General features: G+C 40.8%; 1 protein-coding gene across 3 annotated transcripts in view; it reads right to left on the bottom strand.

Annotated features, from left to right (window-relative positions):
* The window catches only part of FXR1 (FMR1 autosomal homolog 1), a 65,620-nt gene that overhangs the window by 22,567 nt on the left and 22,651 nt on the right, over positions 1–20,402 (bottom strand). For all 3 annotated transcript variants that reach the window (XM_034780625.1, XM_034780628.1, XM_034780627.1), the window contains exons 4-8: positions 8,363–8,434; positions 6,499–6,647; positions 5,774–5,867; positions 4,571–4,687; positions 4,300–4,470 (exon numbers count right to left, since the gene is read on the bottom strand). In XM_034780625.1, coding sequence (XP_034636516.1) covers positions 4,300–4,470; positions 4,571–4,687; positions 5,774–5,867; positions 6,499–6,647; positions 8,363–8,434 — 603 coding nt within the window. The remainder of the gene's footprint in view (positions 1–4,299; positions 4,471–4,570; positions 4,688–5,773; positions 5,868–6,498; positions 6,648–8,362; positions 8,435–20,402) is intronic.

Genomic DNA, 20,402 nt, shown 5'->3' with positions numbered 1-20,402 from the left:
GCTGAGGCCTCATTTGTGTCAAGTAGAGCAGGACAATTACTTCCTGTTTCTTATATATGACATTTCTGTTAATATACCCAGAATATTAGCCTCTTTCACAACTGCTTCACATTGGTGACTCATATTCAATTTGTGATCCACTATAACCCCAAGATCCTTTTCAGCAGTATTACCGTCTAGACAGTTGGTCCCTATTTTGTAGCTGTGCATTTGATTTTTCCTTCCTAAGTTAAGTACTTGTCTTTATTGAATTTCATCTTCCTGATTTCAGACTAACTCTCCAGTTTGTCAAGATCATTTTGAATTCTAATCCTGTCCTCCAAAGTGCTTGCAATCCCTCCTAGCTTGGTATCATCTGCAAAATTTTTAAGCACACTCTCTATTCCATTATCCAAGTCATTGCTGAAAATACCGAATAATACTGGACCCAGGACAGACCCCTGCAGGCCCTCACTAGATAAATCCTCCCAGTTTCAAAGCAAACCATTGATAACTACTCTTTGAGTATGGCCTTTCAACTAGTTATGGAGCCACCTTGCAGTAATCTCATCTAGGTCACATTTCCCCAGTATGCTTATGAGAACGTCATGCGAGACTCTATCAGGCCTTACTGAAGTCAAGATATATCATGTCTACAGCTTCCCCTTCATCCATTACACCAGTAACCCTGTGAAAGACAGAGAGAGCACAGCCTGGCTCTCCCTCTCTCTCATAGCACCCTTGGGAGTTTTGGGAGCTCCTGCTCTATGATGCCCCAAGAGGTGGTGTCATAAATATAAAGGGAAGGGTAACCACCTTTATGTATGCAGTAACCTAAATCCCTCCTGGCCAGAGGTACAGAAACACTTACCTGTAAGGGGTTAATCAGTTCAATTAACCTAGTTGGCACCTGACCAGAAGGACCAATAGGGAAAGAAGATACTTTCAAATCTGGGGTGGGGGAGGGTGGAGGGGACGGTTTTGTTTGTGCTCTCTTTGTTGGTTCCCTCTCGGGACAAAGAGAGAGACCAAGCAGGTAACCCAGCTCCTAAAAAGATCTTGAACTGCTACATCTAAAAATTTCAGAAATTTTAAGAAATAGCAAGGAAATGCATTGATTATCTTTTGTTTTAGCTTGTGAATTTTCCCTACGCTAAAGAGGGAGGTTTATTCCTGTTTTTGTAACTTTGAAGTTAAGCCTATAGGGAAATCCTCTGTGTTTTAAATCTTTTTACTTACCCTGTAAAGTTATCTTCCATTCTGATTTTGCAGGTGTGATTCTTTTACCTTTTTTTTTTTTTTTTTAAATAAAATTCTTCTTTTAAGAACCTGATTGATTTTCAGTGTCCTAAAAACCAGGGATTTGGTCTGTGCTCACTTTGTTAACCTATCGGTTGGTATAATATTCTCAAGTCCCCCCTGGAAAGGCGGTGAAGTGGTTTCAGGGGGAGATTTTGGGGGAGATCGGGCTCCAAGTGGCCCCTCCCTGAATGTCTGTTTAAATCACTTGGTGGTGGCAGCAATACTGTCCAAGGACAAGGAAAGGAATTTGTGCCTTGGGGAAGTTTTTAACCTAAGCTGGTGGAATATAAGCTTAGGGGGTCTTTCATGCAGGTCCCCAGATCTGTACCCCAGAGTTCAAAGTGGAGAGGGAACCCTGACAGGAAGTATGGGATGCAGGAACTCTGAGCTGGGTTGGGGGGAGTTCCTCCCTCAATACAACTGCCTCTGCAGCTCCCAGGTATTCTCATTACAACATCTGCTGCTGTTACTTAGGCAGTGATGTGACCTGAACTTAAAATTTTCATGCTCAGTTATTATTTTAGTTTGCTGCCAACATTTTCCTAAGGTACATAAGTGAGAAAAGGGAAACAATTTTTAGTAGTTTATATCTCAATAAAAGTTTAACAGAATTTTACAGGACAAAGAAAAGGCATTTTGCAAGACTGAAGACATTCTACCCACCGCAAGGCCTTCAAGGCTTCCCTGAAGGCATTCAAAGGCCATCTGCAAGCAATGAAGGTGTGACAGCTTCTCAGAGAAAAAGTTGCAGAATGCTTTATGTAAAATGTTAGGCAGCCTAAATATAGCAGTAGCTACCAATTCCTCCTATAATACAGAATATTAAATTTTTCTTTGAATGTGAAATAGGAGACCTGGATAAAAGCTTAAAAAATAAGATCTTTGTGATGTTAGATATATCAATATTGAAAATAAACTAAATTCAGAAATAATGTGTGAATTTATTTTTATATTATTTGTATACAAGTTACATACACACAGCTGAACTGACATGGTTAAAATTCTTTTCCATATGTGCATTCTCACAAGGTTTGTACACCACAGGTCCTGCTTTAGTGTGGGTGGAAAAAAAGGCAGGTTACAAAGATGTTACTTGGGAGACAAATTCTCTGCACAGTGCTCTTTTGAGGGAGGATTTGGAGGCAGACTGGTGGAATTTGCCCCGGAAGTGGGTGGTAGACACAGGGTCTATAGACTGTGAGAATCCAAAGGACAAAAGTCCTATCTAAAGGAACACAAGAAACTTCAACCACTACTACAGCCTGCCCAAAAAGTGGCTCTGTGCTCTGGCTCAGAGATGAATGCTAGGAAGTTCCCAATCTTTCACAAATAACCACCACATACACCAGGAAGAGCCTGCTTACACTCAGTTTGTTAAAAATCTTAGGTATAAGTAAATAATAAGCACATATGAGGCATGAACTTAATTAAGACAGAGTTCCAGATTCTCTGCTTCATTAGTGCAGTTTTGGACTGCTCCGCTGGTGCAGAACTGCACTCAACTGGCATAGCTGGTGGCAACAGGATCAATCCAGTACAGGATAAACCTTGGGTGGCTGCCAGAACAGCTCAACTCCTACTCCCTGTGACTAGCATAGGAGGTATGGCAAGGAAAAAAAGGGGGACGTCGGGCAAGCCCAAGCAACACTAAGATGCAGTAACACCCTATTGGGGCCACTGACAGCCAGCAGAAATAAAAGCAGCCCTCAGGCTTTTCTTACCTGATTTAGGGGAAAGGACTAATTAAAGCAGCCCCAGGATCACAAGGGCACAAAAATAGCTTTAAAGCCACATTTGTATACTCCCCTCCTGACCTGCATCAAGTGCTCCTCAGCCAGAGTCAACCATCAGGGCTCTCAATCTGTTAATATTTAATCCCTTTATAGAGCTCCATGAGCACACCTATATTTATACACTCCAGTATATTTACTATGTAGAGAGGTCATGGCAGTTTGGAGAGAAACATGCTAGTCTGAAGAATGACAGGTAATATATAGTCATTTAACAAGAATAATACCTTGCAATAAGTATTTTGTCCTGGGCAAGTATTACCTGTATACAATAAGTAGTATTGCAACCAAGAGTAATTTCTCTCCCCTCCACCCCATGCTGCTTGTTGGCCTTTTGCCTAAGAGACTTTTTATAACTGATATGTTCCCCAACAGAGCGCAATGTGTTACACCAGTGATAGTAGACTATATAAAGGGTCTTTTCCAGCTTTTATTATTATTAAATACAGAAAATGACTTTAACTGAATGTTAAAGTTCCACAGAGTCACAAAAGGTCAACATCAAGCCTCAAATGAGAAACAGCAGAAGACACTGTTGCAGAACTTTTTGATTAGTTAGCAATGAATGAGTAGTGATCTGTAAATAACATTATGATATGTGAACTGTTCTCCTTTAATAGACTGGAGCACATACTGTGCATATTATATCCTCTTTTAAATATCAGCTTGACTTCTGGAGCTTTCAATCACATTACAAAAACGCCATGGCCAGAATGAAGAAATCTAAACAGAATTACAAATCTCTAACTTGGTCGTCATTCAAGATGCTAGGGAGCGAAAAACAGAAAGACCTGAATTCCAAAATGGTGAAATAGGCAATGTCCCCCCCCCCCCCCCCCAAAGCAAAACAAGAAAAAGGTGGGTGGGGAGCAGGGATAAAAAACTACGTACACTCAAAACAAAAAAGGTAACAGCTGAAGTGGCAAACATTTATTACATGATACTATAGTAATTTTCATCTTCAAAATACTTTACAAATATGAGACAGTTAAATATACCACCTACAACACTCACCCTGTGAAGTGTGTATTTTTATCCCCACTTCACATCTGAGGAAACACAGAGGGTAAGTTGACTGGCCCCACAAACTGGGTCAGAATTGGAATTAGAACTCAGCAGTCTCTGACTCTTGTTCCTGTGCTCAGATCTCATCTCTGTGCAGTAGTAATAAACACCAGAGTAAACCAACTATTAAATATGAAGAACAAAAAAAACCTTTTCCCCTTACCTCTCCATAGATCCTGAAAGTACCAGTATCTTCCTCAAGCTCAATTGCAGTTACTCCTGGAACTTTCCTCGCTTGCTGTATGTTACTACCATGTGTTCCTATTGCAAGTCCCATTAAATCTTCTCTTACAACAAATTCCTCATGAAATGCTGCTGCAAGTTGTTTTGTGCACTAGGGAGAGGTGAAAGAATTTGTCCACCATAAGAAGAAACTCAAAACTGAACACAGTTAAATGATTAACTTTAAACAATTCCATTCTAAGACAGCTTACTTCTAAGTGTTTTGTGGCTTCTTCATTTCTTGACATGAGCATTAGCTTGGTACGAATGCTGCGCAAATGCATGTCACTCAATATATTTACTCTCTTCACTGTTGATTCGCTGGCAGACTACAAAAAGAGAAGTGGTAAGATAAGCAATATCCCCTTTTGATAAAGAAAATCCACATTCAGAGGGCAAATTAGAACTCTGTTTACTTTTACAATTGAATTGAATTGTATATATAAATCCCAATTTAGAAAGTCACTTATTGATATTAGCTTTCCTCAAGGTCTCAAAACAAGACATACCAAGAAAAATTCAGCTTCCAAAACAAAATCCCACAAATCCATTACCACTGGCTCCATGTGTTTACAGCCAGTTTTTCTACTGGACCTATACAGCGAATGTTGCACTGAGATAATTCCACTATGGATCTATTATAAATTGCTAGATTATTTTATGTAATCTTTTTACCAGACATGTCAGGTCACCCACTTATTCACTGGAAGATCCAAGAAAGTAAGAAGGGAAAACTGAATCTAAACAGGCAAATTTATATGGAAAATTTTGTCCCAAGGAAATAGAACTGCAAAGACAAATTACTGCTGAGGAAAGTATTACTTAACAGGAGCAAATCTAATTAAGCCAGGTGTGATGTTTGTGGGATTCTCCTGCATAGGTGTGGGTGAAAAATAATATGTTAGAAGGCGGATGCAGGAATCCCCAGGCCAAACCCAATTTCAGTCTCACTGCATTTGAACAAATTTGTGAGAGTTACCTTTAAATTCTTCCTATGATGCTTGGAGACTGAGTACTAGCTTTTCCCTGGCTTTGACTGACGATTAAAAATAGGTAAAAGATAGGACTAACTACCCTGAACTTATCATTCTGTATATTACAAAATCTCCCTAAGGGTCCCAATTCCCTAAATGACTAGGGTTATGATTATGATCTCTCTTCTCACTCCCAAACTCAGGCTGCCTTTGATGCAGTACTGACACCAATCCAATGAGCCTACTTCAAAATACAATATTTTAAAATGATATTATGAACACATACATATATTAAACTGCTTGAAATGGGCATAGCCGTACAAATAAATCAGTTCACAGATATGCAGGAACCACACAACAATCTGTAACCAATCAAAATGTAGTAGTTAATATCTTGAATATTCATGGACTGTCTGCACAAAAAATAAACTGATTTCTTACCAGTATTATTAACTGCGTAGTTTCAGCATGGTAGAAAATTCGACAAGCTCCTACAGCTTTCTTAAAATCCTTATGTGCATTTTCATTAGCGCACCTAGAGAAATGAATGTTACAAAGGTTACTTCAGCTGAAGACAGTCGTATCAATAAGAACTGTATAGCCCTATTAATCAAAAATGAGAATGCGGCAGTAGTCTATAATAAGGAATGTTTCTCAGCCTGGAAAACTCCAGACTAGTGCAAGGAGATGTGCCAGGGGTCCACCTGATTTCACACTGCAAATGTGGAAGAGGTAAAGCTGTCTGCAGCTCCTTGAAAGTCTTCCTTTTCTACTTGTTACTCTATATTGCAGTGGGCTACAGTAGCAACTTATGTGTACAGGGCTGAATGCTCAGGAAGCAGCCTGTTTGACCAAAGATTTCTTCTTCCATGGCATTCAGCTCAACCACAAAAGAGCATGTGGCCCAACCACCAGAAAATCACCAAGCCTTCTGGTGGAGGGAAAAAGGAGGGGGCAGGTACAACTGTCCCAGAGGATGATTGGCAACCACATCACTTTCATATCTGATTGAAGTATCACAATTAATGACATTTAACTGTGAACTACAACAGGAGTATTCTCTCCAAAAAATAACCTAAGACTAGAATTTAAGATACATATATGGAGAATCGAATATGCCATGTTGAAATGAATAATAGTGAAGTTACAGTATCAGAGCTACTCACGCATCTCTCAGATCTTCAGGAACATCCACTGTGCACTTAAAGAACGTGTTCTTTTTGACCGTTTTATTTTGATTCACAGGTCGAAGTCGTTCAAATGTGACTATCTCATTGTACGTGGCATCACAAGCAGCATATTCAATGACATAAAACTAAGTGGGGAAAGTTTAAAAAAAAAAATTAAAAGTAACCATTTCATAAAGATAACAGCTACTATCTCCGCTATCAAGGAAATATAAAATATGGGTTTACACATTAAAACATAGTTCTATTTTGACAAAGCTGTGCTCCTGCAATGTTATATCCTGTGCAGACCCCCTCCCCCAGTGTCCCACTGAAGCCAATGAGTCTCTATATGGGTGGAGGTGTATGCATATGCACATTGCATTGTACAACTGGAAACTAAGTTTGCTCCATTTGTAAATCAAATACTGTTGCATGATGCTGTTGTATTTGGGTTCCTGAATCAGCAGGACAATATTTAAATGCAACTCCAGTCCCAAACCCCTCTTTGAAAAAAACCAACCCCCAAACTCTTAACTAAAATGTGTAATTAAATTAATGAAATGTCATCATGTTACATTTTATAGTTTAAGCCCAAAATTCAGTGTATTTTTAACTATTAATGGAAATATATATTTTTTAAAAAATTACATGTCTGTACTGCATTTTAATCAAAACATGGCTGCGTTCTCCTAGCGCATAGGAAGAGAAAACAGAAGAGTACTGAAAAATGTTTTTAATAGAAACAGATTAGTCTCCTTTCACTAAGCTGAGTGAAATGTAAAGAGAAAAACAATACAGTAGCACCTCAGTCACAAACACCTCAGGAATGGAGGTTGTTCGTAACTCTGAAATGTTCGTAACTCTGAACAAAATATTATGGTTGTTCTTTCAAAAGTTTACAACTGAACACTGACTTAATAAAGCTTTGAAACTTTATTACGCAGAAGAAAAATGTTGCGTTCTCTCTCTCTCTTTTTTTTTTTAGTAATTTACATTTAACACAGTACTGTACCGCATTTGCTTTTTTTGGGTGGGGGGGGGGGGGGAAGAAGGGGCGGTGTCTCTGCTGCTGCCTGATTACGTACTTCTGGTTCCAAATGAGGCGTGAGGTTGACTGGTCAGTTCGTAAGTCTGGTATTCATAACTCTGAGGTTCAAATATCCATACAAATGATGTGAAGTAATTATTACAACTGAATCAAATTTAAAATCTGATCAGGATGTTAGAAACACAGGTAGGAAAATTTTTTGTTTTACATATTTTTTTAACCTCACGAATTCTGTTTGCAAAATAGATTGATTTGTTTCAAATTATGTCAGAAACTAAGCATACAGATATAAAAGGTACCACACATAGTCCAGAAATGGCTCATCCAATATATGGACACATAACTCAGAGTTAGGCATGCAACGTAGTCCTTGCAGAACCTAAACAACCAGACCCAAGGTATATTGACCCAAGGTATGTCAAACACACAAAATGGCAAGTATCCAGGAGCCATCCCCACTTAGTGAGTAATTTACAAGAAAGAATATTCATTGTTACCCCCACCTGTGTATAGTCAGCCAGCTGCAAGTTACCATCGCCATGAGCGGCCTTAATTTATGACCTAACCTATCATCATGGTTCTGTGTTGGTAATACTTAACTTTGGGTTCCTTCTCCTTTTTTCAAGCTATGCTTTGTTTCTGTATTAGTGACAACCCACTCTCACCTGCTATGTTTTTCTGTCATTATATCACAGTGTCATTTCTCCCTCACAAGATACTGCACACAGATTTAATGAGTCGTGCAATATTTACCTTCCATACTTGCTGCACTTCAAATGGGAGCAGACTGTCCTAATTTTTAAAGTAACTTACCTCTCCTTTCATCATTCGAACTTTTGCCAGCCACCAGCCACAAGGTTCTTGGTCATTTGCTCTTGAGTAAACCTGAAAGGAAAAAATACAAGAGAAGCATATTTAAAATATAGCTACACCAGAGGTAGGCAATCTATGGCACGCGTGCCAAAGGCGGCACTCGAGCTGATTTTCAGTGGCACTCACACTGCCCAGGTCCTGGCCACCGGTCCGGGGCCCTCTGCATTTTAATTTCATTTTAAATGAAGCTTCTTAAACATTTTAAAAACCTTATTTACTTTACATACAACAATAGGTTAGTTATATATTATAGACTTATAGAAAGAGACCCTCTAAAAACATTAAAATGTATTACTGGCACGCAAAACCTTACATCAGAGTGGATAAATGAAGACTCGGCACACCACTTCTGAAAGGTTGCCGACCCCTGAGCAACACAATTAAAAAACCTAACGGGTTAAACCAACAGTGAAGCAGAAAGAATCTTTTTCAACTAACCCAGCTAATCACCAAGATAAAAGCCACCAGTAGTATAAGATACTGCAATTTAAAACTATTTTTATATAAAATTCTAGTTAGCCATGGTCATATGTGCTTCTCATCATATACATTTTCATAACATTGCACTACACAGATTAGGTGTGCAGATTCTGTTAATACACAAGGCAGCTTTTTGAGGGGTTTAAAACTGGAGCGTAAAAATTTACTCATTAGCAGGTGAAGACACGGGATTCTTGCAATTCCGCAATAAATTTAAACACTTTTCTGTGACGCTAAAGTGCACAAGAACCAAGAAATTCACAGTTAAGGATGCAATTTTGTCTATAGTTTACTCAATGACCTGGACTCGGGTCAGCTCACGATACTGCTACTATAGGTACTCCCGTACCTACTTAACAATAGGCAAGTGATGAATTGGGGGATTCACAACTTTGAATTGTTCCACAAGTTCAGTATACATTAATGTAGTAAACTAAGACTATCAGAAAGAAATTTATAAGTAGCCATGGCAAAACAGACAAAAATATACCCTGCACTGGCCAGACTGACTATACCAAATACCATTTTTCCATTTGTAATATCAAGGGAAAAAAGCCTTTAGCAATTCTTAGACTATATGTCTAAGATCCATCACTGACAATGCTGCTGTCAATACTACCTTCCTTACTGAGTGTTTTAACTTGAAAAAAATCATCTTCCCCTCCGCCCCCCAAAACTTGCCCTGTACATATATGTAGCACTCTTTAACAGTAGGAATTTCATGAAGAGATACACTACCCTTCTCTGAGTATCAAAATCAATAAGGCAAGTCTAGTCCAGTCACCTCAAGAACATTTATGTTCCAAAAATCTTGATGGAAAATTAAAGAGTCAGCCAGTAAAAATAGAGAACTAAATCACCACCAGTAATAAAGGATTAATAAAGATGAAAACAGGCAGTTTCATACTGGATGGAGTTGTACACATATTATCCCTAAAACACAGATACAGTAACTCCTCACTTAAAGTCGTCCTGGTTAACGTTGTTGTTTCGTTGCTGATCAATTAGGGAACATGCTTGTTTAAAGTTGTGCAATGCTCCCTTATAACTTTGTTTGGCAGCCGCCTGCTTTGTCCACTACTTGCAGGAAGAGTAGCCTGTTGCAGCTAGCTGGTGGGGGCTTTGAACCAGGGTGGACCAGCAGCCCCCCTATCAGCTCCCCGCTCCCCCATGTCCCCTGTGTGGCAACAGCTCAGCAGGCTATCAATTGCCAGCAGTTCAGCTGTCCCTCCCACACTGCTATGTGCTGCTCCTGCCCTCTGCCTTGGAGCTGCTCCCGGGAGCCTCCTACTTGCTGTGCGGGGGTGGGGGGAGGGAAGAGAAGGGGAGATAATGTCAGAGTGTCCCCCTCTCTCCTGCTCCTCCCCCTCCCCCCTGCTTACACCTTCTCCATATACAGCAGGGTTAGTTGACAACAGGGCTCAGGAGGGAGAGAGCTTGCTGGCTGCAGCTGCTGTCTCAACTTGCTGATATACTTAAAAAGGCAGTGTACTTAGAGTGGGGTCAGTGTACTTAAAGGGGCAATGCGCATCTCTCTCTCTTTCTCCTACACACAGGGTGTGTCTCTGTCTGCCATGCTGTCTCCCTTCCCTCCATTGGTGCTGCCTTCTAGAGTGTGAGGCTACATTAACAACAATGCGTTAACCCTTGAGGGCTCAGCCGAATGCTAGTTCATCATTTAGCAGTAAGGCATTCCCTGGGAAATATCCCACCCTCTGACTTCACCACCTCAACCAAGCTTCACAATCATTGCTGTGTACAGTACTGTTTGTTTAAAACTTATATTGTGTGTGTGTGTGTGTGTGTGTGTGTGTGTGTGTGTGTATATATATATATATATAAGTTTTATATATAGTTTTTTGTCTGGTGAAAAAAATTTCCCTGGAACCTAACCCCATTTCCCTGGAACCTAACCCCATTTCCCTGGAACCCCATTAATTTAAATTAATTCTTATGGGGAAATTGGATTTGCTTAACATCGTTTCGCTTAAAGTCACATTTTTCAGGAACATAACTACAACGTTAAGCAAGGAGTTACTGTATACTTTTTCACGTTTTTTTTCCCCACACACCTTTTACAACCAAGCACTCTCTGGAGAAAAAGACTTGCACCTTCCTGGCCCATCTTTCCCTAACTGATCCTACCCTGAGGTCAGAAGGCTGAACTTGTGACATCATATTCATTCCCATGGCAAAACCAGTGCTATAAACAGACTGTGATTTTACTGCAAAATGAAAGAGATGGAAAAGCAGGGCTGTGAAGCAAAATAATAAATAATAATAATATTTAAAAAAAGTGCAGACACCAGAGTAAACCACTGACCAAACATTAGAGTCTAGCACACATTCTCTTTTTCAAGTTTAATTCCTAGCAAAAAATCTCTCTTTGGAAGAAGTGAGGGCTAGCCCTCCTTGGCTGAACACAATGTAAAATGACACCAGGCCCACCAGGAGGAAAAGACCATGGGAAGAGAGATGGCCGAAGATTTCTACTCTGAAAAACAAAAGGAAGGCAGCAGCTTAATAGGTCTTTTAATATAATGATGGATACTTGGGAGCTCAGGAGACACACAAAATATCTATCCAGAAAGGTCATAGCAGAGCAATGAAGCAATTGGTGAAGATAATACAATGAGTCAGAAGCAGAACTGGTTACAGAATTTACTTTTTCTCAGACCAGTATGCGTTAGACTACACTGTTTCTCTGCAAAGCTGTATATTATAATACATAGGCACAGACCTTTCCTACCCATTAAAAGAAGTGCATTACTTATTCAGAGATACATTTGCCTTTTCTAATAGTGACATTGTTACACTAATGCTTACTTTGCCATTACCAATTTATAAAACTTTGTTTGCTTCTTCATTGGTGTACTGTGCATTTCTGATAAAGATGCTGAGAGATTCTTGCTGTGTAACTTTGCAGAGCAAATTCCAGGTCACACTGTCTAAGCCTGTGAATGTTCTTCGAACTGTGTTCAGTCAGGATGGACTTTTCCATTGCATGTCACTGAACTGAGTCTAGATCAATTTGCTGTATCAACTCTACTATGCTATTGCACTTCCCACATGACATTCTCATAAGCAAATAGGGAAATGTGGACTAGATTAATTTATTATAAGGTAGGTGCATAACTGGTTGAAACACCATTCTCAAAGAGTAGTTATCAATGGTTCACTATCAAACTGGGAGGGTGTATTTAGTGGGATCCTGCAGTGGTCAGTCATGGGTCCAGGACTATTCAATATTTTCATTTAATGACTTGGATAATGAAGTAAAGAGTATGCTTATAAAATCTACAGGGGACACATGCTGGGAGGGCTGCAAGCACTTTGAAGGACAGGATTAGAATTCAAAATGACCGTGACAAATTAGAGAATTGGTCTGAATTCAACAAGATGAAATTCAATAAAGACAAGTGCAAAGTACTTCATTTAGGAAGGAAAAATCAAATGCACAGCTTTTCTTGAAACTGCTCCTGCAGGACACCAGGAGATACTATGGAAAACTGTCTCTCCTGTGCTCTCAAAGTTTTCCCTGCTGATACACAGGCAGTATCGAGAAGGAGGAAGCTGCCTGACTCCAATGCTGAGGGGTGAGGAATGGTGCAGGAAGGGTTGCAGGAGCCAGAGGATAGGGAAGAGACGAGGAGGCATAGGAGGAAAGGATATGGTGAGGGATTACGGATAGGAACATGGAAAAAAAGAGAGGGCTGTGAAGGTATATAGGTACAGAGTGGGCAGGTAGCAGAAGGCAAGGAAGAGACAGGGGGTGGGCAGGAGACAAGGGACAAAGAGGTGTGGGATAGGAAGGCAAGAACTGGGAGTGGGAGGTTGGACAGAAGTCAAGCGGGTTGGACAGGAGCAGGAGGGGAGAGAGAAATGAGGATAGAGGGCATGCAGCCAGAATAGTTGTGGGTGGAGGGTGGATAGGAGTACATGGGTAGGAGCAAAGGACAAAGGAGACAGGCTGTACTGTGGACTCAGGTGCAGAAGGTTCTATAACTACCAAGGAACATTCCCCCTTCCAGAACCTGGAACTGAACCCAGGAGTCCTGTGTTTCTACATTTCTGTGCTATTAGTTAATATCTGTGAGATCCACGAGCAAAGTGTATATTTTATCTTCCACTAGTAGCTAGTCCACATAGAATATAACAGCCTACTACTGCTATCAGTTATCCTATTAGCTGAAGTGGTAGAGATCTGTGATATGGACCTAAATGTCTAAACCCCATTTCTGACCCAAACTGGGGCTCACTATGCACAGGCGCTGGCTTCCTCCAAGCCCTGTGGGTGCTCAACCCCCAGCTCTGCCCCAGGCCTACCCCCACCCGCCTTCTTCCCTCAAGCCTCCACCCCACCTCTTTCACCCCAGGCCCCGCCCCCAACCCCCCCCCTTCCCCCCCCGTTCCCCCCCCCCCCCCCCTCCCCCCCCCTCCCCCCCCCCCCCCCCCCCCCCCAGTTTCCAGCACACCGAGGAACAGCTGATTGCGGTGGGCAGGAGGTGCTGGGCGGGAGGGTTGGAGTCCTGGAGCACTCACAGAGTCGGCGCCTACGTCACTATGGCTTCAAAAGGCAATTTCTGATTTTTCAATTTGATTGAGGTATTGTTTATTTTAATAAGAATTTACATCCAAAAAATACATGAAAAGAACATTAAGGCAGCAAAATGAAGCACTTAAAAGTTCGAAAATGCCAAAAGGATGCCTGCACAACATTGATTCTACCCCCTGTGCATGTGCATTATGATATAGTTTTGAAACACACAGTCACATACTAATTTTTCCATAGGACTCCTGCCTCGTTCAGTTTACGGGATGAACCATGCTCTAGGGATGAATGAGGACTATGTAGTGGAGGAAGCTTTTGTACGGAGGCCCCTGTCTCATTTGTTCCAGAAGCTGGAAGGCATGTAATAAATGAAACAGGGGACTGCAGGAAGAAAAAGTATGGTCTCGTGATTAAGGCAGTTGAATACTGCCATGGAGAACTGCATTCATTCCTTCTCCTGTTACAGAGTTCCTACATGATGCTGGGCTACAGTCACTGAAATCAAACTTTTTCACATTGATTATGTGTTCCTCATTTTCTATGTGCCCAACTTGAGACCGTAAGACCTGATCTGCTGAAATGCTAAGCGCACTCAGCTACAACTTAAGTCAACGTGAGCTGTGCTATGAACATGTAAGGTGCAATGCTAAATACTCTGAAAAAAAAATCAGTCCCTAGGTGTCTCAAAGTGGACACCCAAAAATTAGGACTTTTGCACTTAATCTCTTTGTGCGTCAGCTCCCCATGCATAAAATGGGGGGAAATAATACCATCTCACTTCCCAAGGGTGCTGTGAAGATAATTCTTTACAAATGTTAACACGCTTAAGATACTATACAGTCCAAAAGAAAATTAATAATTTTGTAATAAGAGAAGGTTTGAATAACGTGCATTAAACAAAGTATAGCACACACTAAACAACAACAAAAGAATGGTAACTGAAAATATTTCCAATAACTATCTTCCTACAGCTCTTAATATTGGCTTTGCATTCAACTGAAATGATGATGATCACCATCAGGCTAAAAAGTAGAGCTCTGTGTTTGTGGACTATTACTAATAAAATCAGATCTAACTTTGACATAAAAAGCGAAGGCATGAATATATTGTAAAACCATGCTAATGATACGGTACTGTAGGTATGGTTAAAAAAATTCACTGGCATTATAAGTCTATTTTTCAGGTGCTTACTCCTTTCTTGAAAAAAGGTTTCAGATGAAATCTTTCAGGCTTTTCCCTCAGCTGAGCATTTAGTTGAGCAATACTTAATAAACAACATAGTAATTAAATTATTATACAAAAGTGTTGAGAAAAAACCAACAGGTTACGCTACCCTGTATACATAATTAAAACTTAACTCCCAGTCTCCTCAGTATTGCAACTGGTGTTGGCTGGGTTGGAAAGTCACAAGTGCTCATCTGATAATGAGGGAGCAGACTATAGGTTTAGAAATGTTTTCTTTGGCAGGTTTCTATATAAGTCACACACAAAGAGTTGAAGAATTATAAATGAACACTCAAAAACATTATAATGTTTTTGCATAAAATTATCTTCTCAACTTCTAAAAATCACTACATATAAATGCATTTATTATTTTTTTTGCATCATAGTATACACTACTACTATGTGTATCCAATCTCCCGACTCATATGTAATCTATAATTGTATAAAAATACCTACGCTGAAAGAATGATAAGACCCTAATCTTGCAAAGATTTACAAACATACTCAACTTTATTCACAAGTAATTTTTCCATATTCTGTCTTTTGCTCTGGCTCTCATTTTGTTTTGCTGCTAAGATTTCATGGGAGGCTCAAGTACTGTGTCTCTCCTTAAAACACAAGTGTTTTTACTATGGAAACAATTCAAAACCACTGAAGGCAAATGGAGTTTATCCATTAACTTCAATGAGGGCAGGATCAGGACCTACATTTGGGGATTCCAGATTAAAACAGCCAATAAAAAAAAAAAAATTTTAAACACACATGCATTTTCAAAAAAATAATAATGTAATAGCTTTTAGTTCAAGTTCTACATTGTTTTAACTCTCTCAGTTATTCTGACACAAAGACTAAGGCCCTGTCTATACAAATTGTACCATTTTAATATTACCAGTATAGTGAAGGTGGAACAAAACCTTTAGCGTGAAGACAATTATCTGGCATAAATATGCTTATGTCCAAACAGAAATAGTTATGCTGATACAAAATCTGTGTGTAGATCAGGCCTAACATCAATATTATATTACACACTGGATACTTATCATGCAAAATAATTATTATTTCTAACTGGCCAAAGCTGAAAGCAGCAAACACTGAAGGTTTTTGCAGTACTAAGAACTTGATATATAAAAGTACTGCAATTTCTATCTTCATTTGGCAGATATCTAGTTTGCTACCTGAAAGGATGTTTTCAAATATCTGAAAATAGTAGTTTTTCAATAATAATTCTGTTCTGTATTTAGCAAACATATTGTTTTGCTTTATTTTTAGTGCTACTGCAGCCAACATGGCAAGCAATTTTTAGTTCCATTTAATCTTTCATATTAGCTGTGCAGGAGGAGCAGGAGGGATTTCAAACTCTTTTGGTGTATCAGGATAAAAACTTGGCAAGTGTTTTATTGTTCTATTAATTTAATTTGTGTGTGATTATATTGCTCTAGAAAAGATGTCAGCTCAGCAGTCCTGGAAACTATGGAACAAGCAGAATAAGCAGCAGCAGTAGCATTAGTTACACTACCCCAGCAACACGCTTTCTCCCTGATCTGAAGTTGCCATCACTGGGAATATGAGGGTAGGTGAGTTTTTACGGTTCAGTCAATCACTGGCCTTCGGCTGAGGCTGTTGCTGAGGGCACCAATTAGTTCTAACAGGTATTTTTATTTATGATCCCTCTTACCCATTATTAAATAGATTCTGAATCTTGCCAAATTCATTTCCCAGAGGCCACTGCAGCTTTCAGTCATTCTTGTTTTAAAAGGTTTATTTGAACTGGCAAGTTAGAAATGAAAGACTCCATATCCTACTATTAAATGCCCTTTTAATCATTCCTCTTGGTTTGGTTTAATACACACTGGCAGTGCTCTTTAAAAAAAAAAAAAAAAAAAAAAAAAAAAAACATTAAAGAGAAATAGAATGTCACAATTGTCAGAATGTACTGTGCTGAGAACACCGGATATATCATAAGTCAAAATGGAAGTCAGAGGGTAAGCCCCTCCACTGCTTCCCTGCCTTTAGCTTGCTCCAGCTCTTGGCTTTGGCTCTCCAGAGCCAAATGTTAAGGTCCCACAGAGGAATCAGCTCCCAGACCAGAGAAGGATGGAGATGAAGAAGCCCTTTTAAGAATCTTGCTACCATGCCATTGGAGAAGACTGATCTTCCCTGAATGAGAGAGGATGAAATGCTGATATTAACTGTCAGATGCACTCTCAATAAGCTAAGTGCAAGGTCTGATGACTGAAGGTGCAGCAAGTACTCCAAGATGTCCTGGATAAAAACCTGCATAGGTTGAATTCCACAGGCCAATGGCCACATCAAAAAAACTGCTTCTATTTCACCAAGTAAGCCATTCTGGTAGAAGGCTTTCTACTGTTGAGTAGTACCTTCTGAACAGCCGCTGAACACTGCTCTCTCTCCTCATTCAACCATGAAACAGCTACGCCATGAGAGGAAGGAGCAAGGGAGGCTGAATTGACAGTGTGAGAAGGTCAGAGAACCAGCACTACCTCAGCTATACTTGGGCAATGAGAACAAGCTTGGCCCAATCCGCCTTCAGCTTGAGGATGACGTGTGGGATGACTGAGATCAGAAGAAAAGCATACAGGAGAGCCAACTGCCAGCTGAGGTGAAAAGTGTCAGTTAGGGAGCTCAGACTGAGGCCCCCTCGAAAGCAGAACAGACATTTCCTGTTGTCCCTCATAGCAAACAGGTCAATCATCAAAATGCCCCAAGCTGTGAAGATGACCTGGAGGACACTTGGCCTCAGGGATCACTTGTGACTCAGACAAACATTCCTACTGAGATGGTCTGAAAGATGATTCTGGACCCCAGGCAAGTGGTTGGGTATCAGAGTGATACTCTGCTCGATGCAGAACTGCCACAACCTGATTGCCGCGGACACGTGGTTCAAGAGCCCCAGGCACATCTGAACTGTCCTGGAAGCTGAGACTGAAGCAAAGGCGGCGAATTGCCTTAAAATGGTCGGTGGGCAAAAAGCTTTTGAACTCAGTGTCTTTTAGGGCCCCAATGAACTCGATTTTCTGAGTGTGAACCAAAGTTCACTTCCCAATACTTAGGATGAGACCCAGACAGTCAGGCAAAAAAAGCCAGGAAAAGTGGACCTGCTTGAGGAATAGTATCTCGTGAGAGGGACTGTATGGCATAGCCCAATCTGACGGTGCTTAGGACCCACTTGATCAGTGGTGATCAAGCCCCAAGCATTATGAAAGTGAGCCAACATGTCCCCAAACAGAGGGGACAGGGGAAAAAGGGTGCAATGACTAGATCACTGTTCTGGAGTCAAAATGGATGCTTGGGGGGCACGTGGGGAAGGCATGTCTTTTGGCCAAACCCCAGACTTGAATGCCTCCTCCTCTGGGACCTATGCCCCTTTCTGGGATAGTCCTGTTATCTCAGGGGAGGGAAAGCTGCCCAAATGTGCACTGCAGACAATACTGCTGTTGATCACCATAGTGGCGGTCTCTGCACTGCCAATGTGTACACCCTCAAGGGCCATAAGATAGTCCTACTGTCCTTGAAGGAGTGAAGAGTTCATCCATCTTGTCAAAACAAAAACAAAAAACAAAAAGCACGCAGCCATTAAAGTGCAAATCCTCTATAGCCCACTGAACATCAGGAGCAATGGCCAAATTCTGCAGCCAGGCCACCCTTCTTATGGTCAATATCGAGGTCATTACTCTGGCCCAAGTATCCCTGGCGTCCAGTGCAGACTGCAACTAAGTCTTAGCCACCCTGCTGCTTTTGGTAATAAATGTCCAACATAATTCCCTGGAAGCTTCAGTCAGCTGGTCTGCAAACTTAAGACATAGCCAGCCAGTTCACAAAGTCATATTTCGACAGCAATGCCTACTGGTTAGCAATCCACACCTGCAAGGAAGAAAAGGTGTAAATCTTCCTATCCATCAGGTCCATCTGTTTAACGTGCTTAACCTTAGAAGTTGACTTAAATCTGCCCTGCCAGGCTCTATCGTTCACTGTGTTTACGACCAGGGAATTTGGGACAGGGTGGGTATAAAAACCCTCAAATCCCTGCACTGAGACAAAGCAGCATTTCTCCAAGCACTTTGCAGTAAGTAGTACTGAAGCCGGCATGCTCCAGAGAACCCTAGCAGGTTCTAGGAGCGAATCGTTAATAGGGAGAGCAACTTCCTCAGAGGACCTGCAGTCAATGGTACAGGTCTCTGACCTCCCTGTGTGTTACTGGAGAGTGGTTAACAGGACTTACTCCATCCCACGCACCAATATTCACACCATGGTAGCATGCGCTCCTTCTGCAGGAGACAGATGAGTCCCCATGCGAACTCGAGAGGCCTCGATCAGTCTTATACAACCTTTTCGTCAATGCACTCAACGGGGAGCGACTCCTCTGTCTCTTCAGAGAGGCGCTGGATCCAGAACATGAAATGATAACACTCTTGGAACCCGAGGGCAACCTCCGATCTGATTTAAACCTCGGTGCCGAAGCAGGCTGCATGGTGTGTTCAAGTAGGCTGTTTTAGACAAAGACTCCTCATCACTTGAGTCCATTTCGCGAACGATTTGCAAATCAAACACCATTCGTGTGGCTCAGCCTAAGCACAGAAAGCACTACGTGTGGGAATCATTTGCCGGGGATCGCTCCCCCACATAAAGGATAATGTTAAATCCTGGTGAGGATATCACCAGGGGAATACTTAAATGAAAGTTAATTAATGCTAAATCTAATTAACACTATACTAAGAGTACTAATTAATTCTAGGGTACTATATTAATTAGGAAGGAGAGATAGCTCATTGGTTTGAGCATTGGCCTGCTAAACCCAGGGCTGTGAGTTCAATCCTTGAGGGGGCCATTTAGGGAACTGGGGTAAAAATCTGTCTGGGGATTGGTCCCGCTTTGAGCAGGGGGTTAGACTAGATGACCTCCTGAGGTCCCTTCCAACCCTAATATTCTATGATTCTAAATACAACTAGAAAAAAAGTCACTAAGGAATATAGAAATTGTGAGGTTAAGAACCACACAGAGCTCCAACTCCAGCCACGGGAGATAAGAAGGAACTGAGGGATGGGGTCAAGGCAGTGCTGCCTCATTTAGCACAAGTGTGGCCTCCTACGGATACTGATAGGCAAAATTCTCTGGCTCTAGTGCACTGGGCGCACACATACACCTAAGTGGAATACAAGGCTGGATCTACTCAAAGAAGAGAATCTTAGTCAAACATGTTTAATACAAAGATAACTTTAAAAAAAGGAACTCTAACTTGGATAAACAAAATAACATTTCACAGTACATTTTCTCTAGCAAATATTTTACATATTATTTATTCAAGGAGAAAAATAAAACATTATAAAATTAACTTGAATCTGAAACATTTTCACAGCTTTCTAGGACACACAAAGCTTGTTTACACAGCGCGTTACTGTGCAGCAACACAGCATGTGAATCTACAGTACACAAGCTTGTGTGCACTAGTTCACCGTGAGGACACTACTACAGTGGAGTGAAAGTCCTGGAGAGAGGGGGAGGGAATGTTTGTGGTGGTTTTTTTTGTCATACCTCAAAACATACAGATTCCATAAACATTAAAAAAAAAAAAATCAAACTATAAAACACACAAACAAAAGTCATCAACCAATTTCAAATGTTCCTAACTTTAAATTTACTGAACACTAGGCTTCTTTCAAACTTGGCTTTATCCTTGAATCTACCATAAAATAGTTCAGTCATCCA

The sequence above is a fragment of the Trachemys scripta genome, chromosome 9 (genome assembly GCF_013100865.1).
Source record: "Trachemys scripta elegans isolate TJP31775 chromosome 9, CAS_Tse_1.0, whole genome shotgun sequence".
In the NCBI taxonomy this organism is placed as follows: Eukaryota; Metazoa; Chordata; order Testudines; family Emydidae; genus Trachemys; species Trachemys scripta.
This window is presented reverse-complemented; position numbering and strand designations above follow the sequence as displayed.